The following is a 17,460-nucleotide window of genomic DNA, read 5'->3' as shown; positions in this document are numbered from 1 at the left end:
ACAATTCTGCAATAGTTACAAACAAAATCAAAGTACTATGCGAACCCATACTTTCAATAAGTATTTAGTTTAAGGAGTAGACAATAGAAATGCGCAGCTTTCTAGTTTCAACCATACCCGATATATAATTTATTAATAGCTTACATTCATGCATACTGGACCTGAAAATATGATTTTAGAAATTAAAGTCCATTCTTCGAAGTTAGAATTAATTTTGAAAAAAGACAAAACAGAAGAATATATCAAAGTGCTTGTAATGTATTTTATATATTCCCTATCCTATAGATATATACTTTTTTCAATTATTAAGATTCCATGACAACAAAAAAATGGTTTGCATGTTAGAAAAATTCGGACTACATTCGAGGATTTTAGATACTATACATGTATATGCATATATTCGTATGTCGAATTGAATTAAACAATAGATTTTTGTAGTTTTAACACATCTCCAAATAGTTTAAATTTCAATCGTCCTCTTTAGTTATCGAAGCAAACAATAAGGTTTTATCTTGTTCAGTATATAAAATGAAAGAGAACAAAAGCGACTGGTTTTAAACAAATATGAAAGTTGCTAGTTTCAAAGGATAATACAAGTCCAAGAAGCACAGTCGGACGTGCGACGACAGGGCCCTGAAGTGTGCCAGGAAAATGAAGGCTACTTTTTGGTAAAGCAACATAGATATATCACACAATTTTGGCATGCGTATAAATCTAAGTAATTTTCATCAGAAATTACATTGTAAATGAAGCAAAAGCAATCAAAAGTACAAATGTTTTTTATACTTGTAGACTGTAATACTATCTTTTTTAAAATTTATATTATTAAAATGTGCGAACTTTGGTGGACAGTTGTCTCATTGGCAATCATACCACATCTCCTTTTTTCATTATGGTGGTACACATTTATTTATCACAGGCTAGCGGCACGTGATTTGAGTATCAGATCAGCTTGGAATTTGAACTTTAGCTGTTAGTAACGACGAGTACACTTAAAAGTCGGTATTTCTTGTATCTTATTATATCAGTAGATATTGTCGTCCTTCATTATGAGATACGTCAATTTCAATTGGATGATACAGTTTCGTGCATCGTTTTCTTTTTCTTTCACCAACACTTTCATAGGCAGAGGGGGAAAGCATTTACAATCTTGTTTAACTCTGACACACACTACATGTAACTATACCAAGTAAGCCTTTTGCAGAGTATTGTCTTCATCCATTATATTTATTTTTTTTCAATTGTCATTTAAGGAGGTCATTAGTTTTCTCTTTAATTAGTCCCCATAGAACTTTTATCAGCCTAGCTGACGTCATGGACAATTGTACATTATTTTTGTCTTTACATACGATGATCTGCATATTACTAGTAGTAAATATACTAATCATCAAAAGAAACGATACACAAGTTTGAACTCCAATTTATCATAAAATATAATAAATAAATAGGAAAAACTGTTAAATTATTCAATAAAAAACATTCAATTGCAAAGCAAATGCATATAATTAAAAAAATCTGACCAGATCGGAAAGTGAGAAAATACCGTGTTATTCAACACAGGGGTCAAATTTATCTTGCGGAAAATGATGACAAAAGTCGGCACTTAATTTCGAAGATGAGAATTAGGTATTCAAATATCTGAAAAGGCATTCAAAATTTTCAAGCAGACCATGTTGAAGTTTAAAGTTTTAAGTTCTAATATCGATTTTTGAATTTGGGGTGAAAATACTATTTTTGAAATAACAAAAATTGCAAAAAAAAAAAAAAAATATGCGTATTTGCCTTAAATCAATGGTTTTGATAAGAAAATATTGCGAACCCAATGAAAGTTTTCCACAGTGCCATCTCTATCTTGACCAGGTATTTAAACTTTTGCAAGTTCACCTGTCCTATTGAATAAATACAATAGCTATTGTTCTCTGTGTAGTTTATTCTCTGGGACCTTTAAATTTCTTCTAAGAGAAATCTATCATTCATTGATTAAATTACCTGAGTAAAAAAAAATTCTTACATGTAGACAAAAATACTTTTTTTATACTCATTAATTGCGTGTGATGATGTAGTTATTCAATATTAATAATATATTTTCATTCAGTTTAATATAAACATTGATTCAATCATAAAAAGTTGATTTCTGACAAAACTTTCAACATTGTTCCTTTTAAAAAAAATTTGTTTGACATGAATAAGAACTTGAAAATAATGATGTTTCAAATTAAGATCTTCTTAAATGTATTCTATAACCAAACAAAAAAAAAAATCAAATTTCAATAGAAACATTGATAAAACTTTTTTTAGAAATCAACTTTTTATGATTGAATCAATGTTTATATTAAACTGAATGAAAATATATTATTAATATTGAATAAATACATCATCACACGCAATTAATGAGTATAAAAAAAGTATTTTTGTCTACATGTAAGAAATTTTTTTTACTCAGGTAATTTAATCAATGAATGATAGATTTCTCTTAGAAGAAATTTAAAGGTCCCAGAGAATAAACTACACAGAGAACAATAGCTATTGTATTTATTCAATAGGACAGGTGAACTTGCAAAAGTTTAAATACCTGGTCAAGATAGAGATGGCACTGTGGAAAACTTTCATTGGGTTCGCAATAACACTCTGTAAATATTAGACCAATTGGGCAATTATTTACCTTGGTACAGTGTATCCAATTTCATTATATATGGAAAATACATTGCCTTGTGTCGTTTCTTTTGTTGACTAGTATATTATTTCCAAGTCGTTTGGCCGGTAGTGGAAAATGTCTTATATACAATCATACTACCACATTTTATTTGATATAGCTAGAAATCATCAAAATTTAATACTTGAACATGCCTCAGACGATATTTTTTATAAATGCGCATATGGTCCAACAAATTGATTGACAGTTTACAAATCACTTTATAGAAAACTAAAGATTGTGCAACACAATCTCCACCAAAACCGGTGTGAACTAGGTATCTTGTTATTTTGCAATGAATATATGAATGAACAGGAGATGTAGGTTATATACGTCAATGAGAAAACAAAACAAATAATCAACAAGTGCTTATATAATATGCCAAGCTTTAAAACTGTTCCTTGTCTAAAAATAAAAACATTGCGAATATATAAAACAATTTTGTCAAAAGTTAAAAAAAACAAAACACAAATCCAAGATCCGTCCTATATATTTTCACTTAACTCTCTATAGACCTGAGATTGTTTTTATTTTTATTTCCTCTGCACCGTTAGAACTCTCTCGTTGTTTTATTGACAACAATAAGAATTGTATACATTAAATTTATAGGTTACTCTGATTTGACCCACTTTATGGTGACTATTTCGTGTCATATCGTACGTGAACCCAACATATGGCGCTATCTTATCGTCTTTAAATTTCCAAGTTTTCAATGTGGACATTATCTTGTCAGTCTTTTTGGTGGCTCAGCTCGGACAGTACACAATGTGGACCTCGTTAATATTTTTGTCTCTGGCCTTTACTCAAATTTATGGCCAAGGATTTCAATTATTTTTTGGAACAACACAAGGAATAACTGGTAAGCCAACAATTATCATTCATGTTCTTTATCATTCTTTTGAATGAGTTACTCTTTCTGTATTTCATTGCAGAAATATGCAAAGTGAGATATATACATGTACATAAAAGATCTGCACGATGCCATTTCACGCGAACTCATTACTATCAGATATATGATATTGATTTGCACGATGCCCTTTCACGCGAAATTAGTATTGCAGATATATGAAAATGCTTTGCACGATGCCCTTTCACGCGAAATCAAGACTACAGCGCTATATGATATTTGTAGTCCGTCTCTTATTATCGTAAACCAACACATTTTATGTCGTATTGTCTGAAATAAATAATATCTTTAAAGATTTTTTCAAAACGCTGTTAAAATGCATTTTAAAAAGCTGCCCACACTTTCGGACCAAGATTAAAACTCAGGTGAATACACAATGTATTGTTTAAAGATACATATAAGTATTAGATAATCCCTATATATTACTATTACAGTAACCCATATTTAATATTTGTAGGAATAAGACAAGAGGCGTGTTGAATACAAATCGATTAGACAGAAACGCTAATGTACATACAAAAGCATGCATTAACTAAAATGTAATAGATTCAAATAAAATATAGGTTTCGATGGGCACAGGACGTTTGCGCCTTTTTACCTGTAACACGAAAAGATATTTCAAACACTATGATATTTGCGTTTTAAACGTTGATACGCCTGTATTTAATTGACAGGACATTTGCGCTTTTACCTATGAATTGTAATTATTACGCATATTTCGAGAATCTACGACATATGTCAAAATCTGCCAAATTAATGTTTCCTTTAACTTGTGTTAATGAAAACATTAGTTATCCAATTTCCGCATACCTTTTTTTTCATTTAACAGGTACACAGAAATTGGGGTTCTTTTTTGGAATAAGTGCAATTAAAGTAGTAAATGTATTAGACCAATATATCGACATATTGAAAATTAATCTGTAGCATAATTAGAAAATAATAAAAAAATGTAATATTGATAGTTGTGATTACTATAGTCAACTCATCTTTTATTGTTTAAAGGATACCGTATATTGAGGGCCACATTTGACCAAAAATTAGTTACAAAACTACGTGAAATTTCAATAACTATAATGGTTATGAGCAAAATCATTACTGCAAGGTCTATCAGTCACAAAATTCTAAGGATGACGAATAACATTCTTTTTAAACATGACACACATTACATTGTCTTGACACACATTTGAGAGTGAATACGAGTAATACAAAAATCAAGTGAATATTTATGATAGGGCTATTAGTCGAATAGATAAACCCGATGGAATATCTGATATGTTACTTGTTCTCCCACGCGGTCTTATTGTGACTCCTAAATCAGCCTAAATCAATGCATTTTCATGACACTTAAACTGGCCTTTTATATTGTTATCAAGCTCGTTCTCCATGTCCTCCATTTTGCTTTTATTTCGAGAAATGTTTTTTCTATGACGTACACCTACTTTAATTTTGACCTCATTGCTTCTAAGCTTTATTTTATGAGTGTTGTATCATGTCAACCGTAAAAGAGAGGCGAAAGATACCAAAGGGACATCAAACTCATAAGTCGAAAATAAACTGACAACGCCATGACTAAAAATGAAAAAAAAGACAAACAGACAAACAATAGTACACAAAACACAACATAGAAAATTAAAGACTGAGCAACACGAACCCCACCAAAAACTGGGGGTGCTCTTAGGTGCTCCGGAAGGGTTAGCAGACCCTGCTCCACACGTGGCACCCGTCGTGTTGCTCATGTAAGTACAAACACGGTGATAAGTCTAATTCAGTAGGTCATATTCGGGGAAAGGGGACGGGATTATAGTTACGACAATTGGAACATATCCGTCGTCATCTGTGAAACAGATATTCCATAAAGGTCAAACAACTCCGTTATATAGAAATAAAAGGAATATAGATCTTTTAGTAAATGAATTTTAGTCCTAAACGGTCATTTTGATCTTGACAACATCTGAAAAGTCTGAACATATATAATAAAATCATGTTCAGTCTTTCAGTCAATTTCAGACAAATCGACTGTGGTTAATTCGGTACTGTTAAAACAATTCCATGCAGTCAATTGAGCATTTTTTTTTCAGACAAGTCAGTATGTTATTAGTTTGTACAGGTAAAATCAACCACTGAACAGTCTGAACATAAACTGAACAGAGCTTGATTAACTAAAAGCGAATTGTCTGAATAATACTGTATTTACCGCAGCGAGTAAGTCTAAAAGTCTGAAAAATACTTAATGATTTATTATTCAGTCTTTTAAGAACTATTTAGATCAAAATGACCGTTTCAGATCTTAATCGGTTTACAAATTTCAGTGCAAAAATTATCATTATCACTGCCTATCCTTTACACATGGTACAATGTTCATTTGCATATGCAAGTGTGTTTCATTATAAATCTTGTTTGAATATGTTCTTTCCAAATTTGATTTTAGAATACTTGTTTAATTCTATTTCAGAATGTAAAGACAAATTACCAAATTGTTTTGCATTTAAAAAAGATTCTTGTAAAGCACCATATGAAAAATGGGCTCATGATTACTGTCCACTGTATTGTGGATTCTGCCAAGGTAAGACCATCATTATAGAAACAAACAAAAAACATAAACAATGTAACCTAATATACAATTTTCCTATTGTTGTGGAATTCGAAGTTGATTTATGTTTTCAGCATTTATTTTCAAGAAAGAAAGCTCCCAAAGAAATTGGTGAGAAAATCGATTTGTTACTTAAAATCAATTGGTATTGCTAATAGACGTGCCGCCAACTTTCGGAACTTGGCTATTGAAAAAAAACCCGCATAATTTCGAGAACGCGAGTTTTTGTTTTAGTGAAATTCATATTCGTTTTATGAAGGTCCACCAACTCCAGCACCAGCTTGTGAAGACACGAAAAGTGATTGCGATTCATACCAAAAAAGTGTGTGTACTGATGATGTATACAGACAATGGAGCTATGATAATTGTCGGTACTACTGCCGACTCTGTACACGTAAGTCTAAATATACAATTTTCATAGGTTTTGATTTAATTAACGTAATCGAAGCCAATACATACAAAACTTCAATCTCGTTAATCTCAGTGCTAAAAATGACTACTTAAATTAAAAATCAGCATACAGACTTATCTACCACTTTAAGATAAATAACTGTCAACCAAAAAGAGTGACATGTAAACAAAACAACGGAAGAGAAAAAAGGCAATCTATATCAAGGGAATTATATAGTTGTTGGGATCGAATACGAAAAGTCGAACAACAGCACCACCTGATTTTAGCAACATATTATTAAAAGCCTTCTGATACAAAATGTCATACGAATATACTTTGACTTTTCGTAAACACCATTTTCCTCAGAGATATAAATTGAAAATACATTATAAAATCATACAAAGGGAGACAAGTTTACACTTTTGTGAAACTTAAAACACTATTTATTGTTTATAGTTTAATAAAATCGCATAACCCCAACTAATGTCTTTTAACATGTCTTTTTCTTAACACTTTAAAATTGTTAACCTTTCAGTGTTCTCAATTTTTATCAGTTGAACTGAACCTTTAGTTTCCAATCTTTTTTTTTTAATTTGAAAATACTTTGTCATTTGAGCTGATTCTTAAATGTCAAGAAAGGCATTGATTACGTGAAATTAGAATTATTACTTATTATAATTTAGGCAACATTCAGTTTTTTAAATATTTTGAAATGTAGCATTATTATTTAGCGTAGGATAATTTTTCATATAATTAAGTATTTGGGTTAATAATTGAAGAACGGATTTAAACCGTATCTACAAAAATTTCAAAAATTTCAAGTTTCGGTTTAGTAGTTGTATTTGAACAGAAGAAGGTTTTTATAATTTCATTTTTTTTTCTTTGAAAAATTGGCAGACAATATTTCGTCTAATCCCAAATCACAAAACGTTTCTAAGTTTAAACGCTCGTAAGCCAAAAAAAAAAAAATGAAATTAACAGATAAATAAAATGATAGATATAAATACAGTATTACATTATCTATTGATTATTTTATCAATTTTTTAATTAAAAAAAAAACTCTACAAAAAGTTTGTTGACTATCATTCGCCACTGCCATATTTATAAAGATGTTTATTGCACAAATACTTTTCTTCAGCGGCACAGCTAGCCTTGAAAGACAGTCAAATAACAACTTTACCGCCAGCGTGTAAGTATATACATTTAACATGGAAAAGTATTTTGTTTAATTTTATACAGTGTGCAGTTAACTTGTCTATTTCTTTTTAACATTAAACGCTTTTAGGTACATTAAGATTTTTGCAAAACTAACGAATTTTAGACGACAGACACGGAACAATTTTCCCTGTCACATGTAAAGGAAAGGTTGAACCGCTCCCTGAATTTTTGTGGCTTTGGCTGTGCGTGATGTAAAATACGCAGGCACGTCCTGCTCGAGCCTATCGGAATGGGGACGTCAAACCCGATGCCTCGTGTAGGGAGGGTACCACGCCCTATTCATGTTTAGAAAACATTGTAACAACTCTTCGATGGGTCCGTAGGTTGCTTGTTTTATTGTCCCATGCCAACATAATCTCTTTCCAGTGGCTGTCTAAATTTCATCCCGGTCGACCCATGTGGCAGAACTTATCTTTGGTATGTTTTGTAAATGTGTGTTCATCCTGAATCTGCATGTAACATTTGCCATTGAAGGTAAAACAGGCATCAATCAATCAATACAAAATCTTCATGGATAAATTTTATTGATTTACTAGAATAATATTTGGGCGTTTTTATTGCTACAGCTTAAGGGTCCGAATAAGCACCTTTTTCAGTGACCATTTACCTTGTTGTCGGTCTACAATACCTATATGGAAACTGCATAACATCAATTATTTCGTCTATACAACTTAAAGCTGTACATATTTCGTCTATATATAATTTAAAGTTGTACTCATTTCGTATATATAATTTAAAGTTGTACTCATTTCGTATATATAATTTAAACTTCAACTCATTGGCGATTTGGAAGTGATATTTTTTGTACGATTCTAGCACAGTGTTCTCATAATCTTATTCCCAATAACACATCTTGCTTCAATATGAATTTTATTCTAACTTGAAATAAATAAACAAATATCAGTCTTTACAGGAAACTAAATCATTAATTAGCGATGCGTTTAGGACAGAATTAACTCAAACGAATACTGCAATATATAAGTTTAATATTGTGACTGGGTACCAGGACTAAATGTGACAGCGTTTACTTTCTTATATAAACTATTGTTATGTTGAATAGATTTCTGGTAAACTGAATATATCCTGATACGAACTGCGTTATGTTACAGAAAAAAACCCACAATATATAATGACACCAACATCAGCTTAATAAAGAAAAGAAAGATACCCATGATTTAGGAAGCAGTAACAACATGTGCTTTAAATCATTAAAAAACATAAAGAAACATATATTGCGTGTAAGCATGTCGTGTAAAATACTAAATGCTACATGTTTATCTTTTTAGTATGCGTTGATAAACTTGATGACTGTAAATTGTATGGTAAAGATTCATGTACTGGAGAATACAGCGGCTGGGCTAAGGAGAACTGTAGACGTTTTTGTGGATTCTGCGTCGGTAAGTATACACAAAATAGCAATAGTTTTATGAAGAGCACTTTCCTGTTATGCAGTATATCACGGAACTTGTCTACAACAATCAATCACAAGATTTAACTTATACGAAGCATTGAGGATGTCGATGAACATGCGCATATTTTCTCCCGAAATTTCCAGATCCTTCTGTTTTGCATTTCGGCAGTTAAAATTTGCTAAATAGCTACAAACGTTTATTTGTATTTATACATCCATGGCGTTTAAAAGTTTAGGTTTGAGCATTCTTGATGAAGACTCATTGGTGGCCTTGGGCTATTTTCTGCTCTTTGGTCGGGTTGTTGTCTTTTTGACACATTCCCCATTTCCATTCTCAATTTTATTGATGAAGATAAATAAAGAAAAGCACTTCGATTTCGGATACTCAATATCTATAACGTGTTATTTTCCTTTACTAGCACTGGGCTGATACCACTGCTGGTGGACTCTTCATTTCCTTATGGCTTCATCAGCCAAGTTGTTAGTGCTTCAGTACTGACATGATTAAACATATTTTTTAAAATAGATAAAAACGAAATTTTCAAAAACATAAGTTTCCAACTCCCCAAGGTAATGTTGACCTTTGATTGATTTGGCTATTCTTTTATGTTCCTTTTAGGAATAAAGCAAATATTTATACATGCCTGGCTGGTAAATGATTAGTTTTGAGCTATACACATAATGTATATAGTGTTTTCATTTTTAAATCTTTTGAATGGGACTCTAGCTTGCTCCTCATGCCTCAGCTACCTCTACTGACTATTTTTGACGTTTGACATATATCATAAACTAGTTCGTCAACACACGTGAACTTTTTTTGTTTATAAAAACTTACCTTATAGATTACTTCATCTTTCAATGCAATGTTAGTCTAAGAACATTGATAAAATTAGAACAAAATGAATCTAGATCCGTTCGTAATGATGTCAACATGCATCACATATGAAGCTTACGTAAAACTAAGACAATGCTGCCAACCATTTCTGAAAACGATTACCTTTGTCTTGTCTATATTAACAATGATATTTCACTTTTTACAAAAATGAGTGTTTTCAAGTAGAAGATGTAATGTTTTGACATATCTTCAGAATAGGACAGTATCGTCTGCAAGCATAACATATATCCCTTTATATTGTCATTATCAATTGGAATAGTTTGCATTATGTCATTGATAAAAAATTAAAATAAAAGAGGAGATACCGCTTCACCTTGTGTTTTCCCGCATATAAATTGACAAAAACCACATTCGTTGCGAATACTTCAACGAACAGTTTCACAGACAGCCTTTAGAATTAAATACTTTTTGTGATAACACCGCTTTGTAATAGTTTGTACCATTGAAATATCCAGAAATCCTTATCAAATGTCTACAAAATTCAACGAATGCGCAACAAGTTTAAATTTCTGTTGTAGAATAAATAGTTGTGTTATGATACCGTGCAATACAAATATAGCGCCATCAGAAGAGTAGTCAGGGCGAATCCAAACTGGTTATTGATAAGTTGTTCTTCGTCCTAAGTCAAATTTACTGATCGGTCAGATAATATAGCTTTAAAAAGGTTTGAAAAAAAACCTCACCAAGACGATAAGCAATTACAAAAGTAAAAGTTAATTGTAGATGATTTATTAATTCATATATAATGAAGATAAACTTTACATATCGGTTTGGTTAATAGCAAAAAATGTTCGGGCAACAGTTTGTCTGTCGATCATATTAACTGGTTATGAATTAAAACACGACACATTACATTTTTATGTATATTTCATAGGTCTACCCACACCTGCACCACCATGTAGAGATGTTATACCCAATTGTAATCGGTACCAAAAGAATACATGTACAGACATTAAGTACAAAGGATGGGCGGAGGAAAACTGTAATAAATTTTGTGGTTTCTGCTCTGATGGAAGTAGTAGTGGTAAGCAGACGATTACCGGCCATTTACAATTTATGTATCGAAACCTTTTGTTTGTTTGTTCTACTCAAATTATTTTTGAAACAATAACTATATTCATCCGTTTATCCAAGAAAACTAATAAAACAATTATTTCTTTTGATTTAACGGTCTATCTTGTATAATGGTACACAAAAATTCATTGTACCACTATTTTTTATTTTGTATATTTTATAATCAGGCTGATGTTTGTATTTTCTATCCGTTTAATTCATGCCTTGTTTTGCTTTTTGTTTGTAAACACTGTGTTGTTGACCTCACTGTTTTTCAAGTGTGTATTAATGTACTGTGCAGCTTATTAAGTTGAATGTTATTTATCTTCCGAAAAGGTAAGCTCATATAGAAATACTAGAATAATTAAGCAAAACCAATAAAGACCTCCCAATAAGTAAAAAATATATTTTCAATATTTTTTTAAGGAAGGGGGGATGGGTCAAGTAGATTAAATACAATGTACTTGAACTTCAGATACACAAAATTGAAAAAAAATTGAGATATTCTTTACATACCTTGACAAATGAAAATACAAAATCAAAAACTTTAAATTCAAAATAAAATTGGAAATACACGACTTCAATACTGTTTTGAAATATTATCAGAACGTTGTGAATCGTAACTTAACATTGTCATGACACTGTAGGTAATCAGCCATCTGTAACCTCTGCTCCAACATTTGCACCACCATTTCCACAAGCATCAGGTAATCAACCTACCCCTTCAGGTACGTTTTTAGGTTTTTTTTATACCCGTCTTCACAATATTTGATGGGTAAGTTGGTGAGTATGATAATTCTGTTTCCGTTCAATCTGATATAGGTAAACAAAGGTCATTAAACTCCCATATCGGTCCAATTACTTTCAAAATTTATTTTTTACAGATATCAATATACGATACAGATACATTTTGTAAGCATAATAAATAATCTTCTTCTTCAGTTGTTTTTTTTCTTAACCACAAACATTAGTCTTATCACATATAATATATGCAAAACGTTAACAAAAACTACGAACAAGATAGGATTTGCATAAACAAGTTTGGACCAAATGGGACTCTTATTGACCTCTCTCCTTATGCAACAGTTACCGGTATTTGAGACAGGGATATTGTATCTTTGTCATTACCTTAATATGTATTTCTTTGTTATCTGTTAGGTTTTCTCGAAGTTAATACACAGTGATTACAATGTGTAACGATACATTTGTGTGAAGGTAATACTATATGTTATTCGGGATCTTCACAGAGGATATGGGCTCATATTCCTAGTTACTCTTTTACTATTTTACTCGGGCACTGACTGGGAATTTAATCCCATATCCCTTGTGAAGCCCGAATAACAATTATATTATACTGGAGTGTCCTGATTTAAACACTTATTACCAATTTAATCTTTGTTTTCCTTCACAGGGGATATGGGTTCATATCCCCTGTTTAGGTTACCAATCAAATTGCAGGATTAGCCAGGATGTTTCACTCCAGTATAATATACAGTGATTACAATATTTAACGATATATTTGTGTAACTGTATGTAATCGTCATCCAATTGTTTCAGCTGCCCAAGATTGTAAGAAATTTACATTATATATGTTTTGATAAATGGAATTATTAAAATTCTTAATTTTTTTTATATAAAAATAGATGCTGCAATGAGTTACATGTAGCAATGCTACATTTATTTTTGACTTAGATTAACCTAGTCAAAGAAGAGAATTAATTTATTTTTGTATAAAAAAAATCGCTTCAAATAGCAATTACCTACCGAATCATATTGTAAGACTTATATTGACCTATTTTCATTCAGCGTGTAGCTTATTGACAGTTACACACGTTCTATGTCAATAATTGTACAAACATATTTCAATGTTCATTCTTTTTTACTTGTAGGTACAATGGCACCTCCTTTACCTGGTAAATAAATAATTATTTATCAAGCATTATATGTAAACATTATTAAAAATGAAAAAAAATATCTGATTTTCCTTGTCATTTTCATCACCTATTCATCAATATATGCACTTCATCTAGGTTTTTGAAATATTTGTATTATTCATTCAATTTAAAAGTTTTTTCCTTTAAGATGTAGTGCCTATGACGAAACAGCCAGATGATTACATATTTATTTAGATTTCCATATCGTGTTTCATATAGAGGCTTAAATGACTGTTTCATTTTATGAAGCCAAGTGTTCACATATTTTAAAGATTAAGAAATCTCTCTTTTTAAGTACATATTAAGTATGAAGTTTGCTTGTTAATCACTGCTTTGAGATTCTTTACACTCGACAATAAATTTCTAATCTTCTATATATATAAGTACCTTTTCAAAAATATTTGATTTAACCCAATAATACTATGCTTATACTAGTATTCGAAATCGTTTCCAGTAGTCTAAGCAGACAGTTTAATTCCTTTGTTCATAGTTGGAGTAAATATTTTACAGATGAAATGTCATAATTTGACATTGATTGCAATGCTGACAACATATTTCCAATCTTCCATATTTTTGTTACCTTCATGACAGTTGTCTACATAACCAGATCAAAACTGAGGTCCTCAAATATATTGATTTGATCATCCATCCGGCTTATTGAAAACACATAAATGATGTATATTGATGTTGTGGATTATATTTAGAACAGTGTTATACTGTTGTTAACTTTCTTTTTACTAGTATTTGTTTTTTGTTTGTTTTTTGTTTGTTTTGTTTTTTTTTGTTTTGTTTGTTTTTTGTTTTTTTTTAGTGTTTGTTTAGTGTTTTTAAAGGGGGAAGGGATTGTTTTTTTTAGCTAATAATTGAATCTTAACTAAAAATTGAACTTATATTTTCCTATTGATTGTTTATATATATAGTACATTAATAAATTCCTACTAAAATGCATATTGTTCACATCTTTGTTTTATGGTCTTTCATGATAGTTGTCTCATTGGCAACGGTAACACATATCAAAATGTACTAGGCTTTCCAAACTTATGAAAGGTAAACCAAGAAACACTGAAATCGGCGTTTTACTTTTTTTTAATGCATAATGATTCCTTGTCCAGTTTTCCCTGAAAATGGGCTGACAAATATTAGATAATTAAATCGCTATGTATAACCCTACTGAACTAAACTTATGGAACTTAATATGACATGTTTTCTGAATAAAGTAAGTGATAATTTTATAATTCAGTGGATTTAAAGTATGCTTCTTATACCTTTACCTTATTGTATGTTTTGCTTTGAGTCAAGAGCTTGGTTTAACCTTTGCTTAATTTCTCAACTTGCACATCCAGTTATTGTGTACGTGCATAAAAGTTTCTTTGTCAAGCTTGCTATTTGTACGTTTTGATTAATAACAAATTACAATTTTTATAGAATACATTGAATAATATATGCTTGTATATTCCACCAATTTGACTAAACTTTATATTAATCTTTGTGTAAGTCTGTTGAATACGAGACAAATGACGGTCTGGTGCTTCGATTGATCCGGCTACCCATGGACACCGTTGTATAACCAGAAATCACATATTCATATTTATAATTACCAAGAACAAAATATACCAGATTGTTATATATTTTTTTTAAATGTATTATTCAAACTTCTATTGTGTCTTTGTTATTTTCTGTTGATAAAAAATATTTTAATGGAAGGTCAGCATAAGAATAAATTAAATAAAGATGTAACTGAAAGGTCTGAAAAAGCTTTGAAGTCTGTTCAGCTTTATTTGTTTTTGCGTTAATACATCTAGTATTATACATTCACCGGTGCTTAAGGTACTAGGTGTTCTAGTAATATGAATTCAATTTTATCAACTGCAAAACAATAGAGAATTATTTATACTGCATTTGACTTACATCTCTCTGATATTGAAATTAGGAAATCAATTACTGAATAAGCAAAGATAAGAGTTGCACACATATGACGAAAATCTTGCGAAACACTTTATCCTGATATTCGCCGAAAGATCTAAGACGATGATTCTTAGCGCACACATTTTATAGGCCCCATGTATCGACCTATGTTGCCATCTTGATTGCTGGAACATTATCATATCTTGATAACAAATGTTTGCCCATATAGACCCGACTAGACGTTCGTTTTATCGTTTTCTGTAACGAACAAAAGAAACTATAACTAAAACTTTGACTGTTTATATATTGTGTATTTTTATCTGTTCTTCTCATTCATGAACACCATTGTCACCTCATTGATCATTTATAATAGCAATTGATAGAACATCGAGTGGTGGGCACAGCTTCTGTAATAGTAAACGTTGCAATATAACTCTTCCGCCATCATTCAAATACCTATTATCATACTTTATCGTTTTATTCAAGTGCAGTATCTCTTGCTTGAGCGTATCTAATTGAAAAGGATACATTGTATATGTTTTGCTTTTTGTGTTTAGATCAATTTTGTTTAAAACTTATTTTATTGTTAAATTAGAAAATTCGCTTTCAAACTTATTAATAATTTATAATAATTATTATTTTTTCTAACTTCAACCCTCAATTCTATAATTCAGATTAAATGCAAAAATTGATTCAGAGTTAAAGTGTATGAGACTATATCTACAGAATTAAAAAGCAATTGAAGTTTACCAAATGACAATTACCAATGAGCCTTAAATCGTCGCATACATAATGATAAATATGTGTTTACAATATCGAGTCGAGTACATTAACATACTAAATTAGCTATTTTAGCTCAATTCCAACATAAAACATTAACAATGTTTTAATACTCCAATTAGCTGTTTTTCAACGATTTAGTGTAACGAAAAGAAATATAAATCGAACAGAATGTCTTATAACATGAACCTATTTGTTAGTTATTCTGTTTTTGACATTATGAAAAATTTCATGTCTCGAAGTCTATATATTTTACTTTTAATATAGGTGGAAAACGAAGAAATCTTGGAGCAGGATCAAGTGCCTCGGAGGGAAATAATGTATTTTTTGGAACAGACAAACCTAAAGCCACTCAAAAACCTACACCCGCACCAACAACAACAACCCCAGCCCCAACAACAACGACCCAAGCACCAACTACCACTACTCCTCAGCCAACAACCACTACAGAGGCCCCAACAACACCTAAGCCAAAACCTAAAGACAATGCTCTATCAATAGGATCAAGTGCTGGAGGACAAAAAAAACCAAACGTTATTGGTAATATAAAATTATGTATTTACATTTGTATTTATAAGTAATAGAGCAACCATGTTGCATATACATACAGGTAAACAAATTTTGTGCTTTATTAGAGCTATTATATTTCAGATTTGCTAAAAACGAAATGTTTTTTAATTTGTTTACTCTTAAAACTACATAAAACTGAAAAATTTGTAAAATATTACATTCAGCTGTGGTCATTTTGTATTTACTCAGTAGAAATAAAAGGCTTTTAGGGGTGATCGTACATGAGATTGAAACACTTTAAAGACATATCAAGGTCAGCAAACAGTCTACATGTTTTGTCGTCTGCTTTTATCTGTGTTTATCTGTGTTTAGTCGTCTGTTTCTATCTGTGTTTTGTCGTCTGTTTCTATCTTTGTTTTGTCGTGCGTTTTTTCGTGTGTTTCTATCTTTGTTTTGTCGTGTGTTTTTTCGTGTGTTTCTATCTGTGTTTTGTCGTCTGTTTCTCTGTGTTTTGTCGCCTGTTTCGATCTGTGCTTTGTCGTCTGTTTTCTGTTTCTATCTGTGGTTTGTTTTCTGTAATATCGATATTATACAATTAAGTCCTTTTAAGAACTGATTTATCATTTTTACAAGGAATCCTTAGTTATTTGAGATTTGAAAACAAATAAGGTTGACTACTAAAAATGTCTTACCCCGTCATAAGTTTATGTGCCTCCCGAAAGTCTGGAACCTCGTCGATGTTAGTGTTTGTTAATATTAAACTGCGTATATCCTTGAAAAAATGATAGACTAGTAAATTTATTTACAATTTGTATAGGCTTGGTGCAATTTTGAGCTTGGCATAGTGTAATATACATTCTGTATTGCTGTCTTATTGTTGACCTGTCGATATCGTTTCTGATTTTATTGAGTTTTTAGATTGATTCATCATGGAAGTCCGCGGTCATCTCATTTTATCTTCATTAACAAAAAAACAAATGTCTGTACAATATGTCCAGTTTTTATTTCGCTCACAGGCTACACAGATTTTGAAGGAATTTATCAGAGACGTTTAAAGATCTATAATCTACAGAAAAATATTTTAAAAACATAGACTCATAGATAAGAATAAAATCAACCACCCCGAGAATCCGGACAAGCACGAACCCGGAACATTTACATGTAGAGGGTTTGA

The 17,460-nt window shown here is 31.0% G+C and overlaps 1 protein-coding gene across 5 annotated transcripts in view; it reads left to right on the top strand.

Annotated features, from left to right (window-relative positions):
* Positions 1–3,435: 3,435 nt before the first annotated feature.
* The window catches only part of LOC127734672 (mucin-2-like), a 28,998-nt gene continuing 14,973 nt past the window's right edge, over positions 3,436–17,460 (top strand). For 3 of the 5 annotated variants that reach the window (XM_052244672.1, XM_052244670.1, XM_052244669.1), the window contains exons 1-9: positions 3,436–3,551; positions 6,052–6,162; positions 6,449–6,583; positions 7,719–7,769; positions 9,085–9,195; positions 10,979–11,128; positions 11,805–11,864; positions 13,047–13,070; positions 16,044–16,316. In XM_052244672.1, the coding sequence (XP_052100632.1) occupies positions 3,458–3,551; positions 6,052–6,162; positions 6,449–6,583; positions 7,719–7,769; positions 9,085–9,195; positions 10,979–11,128; positions 11,805–11,864; positions 13,047–13,070; positions 16,044–16,316 (1,009 nt within the window). In that variant the 5' untranslated portion in view covers positions 3,436–3,457. The remainder of the gene's footprint in view (positions 3,552–6,051; positions 6,163–6,448; positions 6,584–7,718; positions 7,770–9,084; positions 9,196–10,978; positions 11,129–11,804; positions 11,865–13,046; positions 13,071–16,043; positions 16,317–17,460) is intronic. The other 2 variants (XM_052244671.1, XM_052244673.1) reach the window with 2 other exon arrangements.

Source organism: Mytilus californianus, unplaced genomic scaffold (assembly GCF_021869535.1).
Source record: "Mytilus californianus isolate M0D057914Y unplaced genomic scaffold, xbMytCali1.0.p SCAF_3, whole genome shotgun sequence".
Classification (NCBI taxonomy): domain Eukaryota; kingdom Metazoa; phylum Mollusca; class Bivalvia; order Mytilida; family Mytilidae; genus Mytilus; species Mytilus californianus.
Note: the sequence above shows the minus strand (reverse complement) of the source record. Positions and strands in the feature narration are given on the sequence as shown.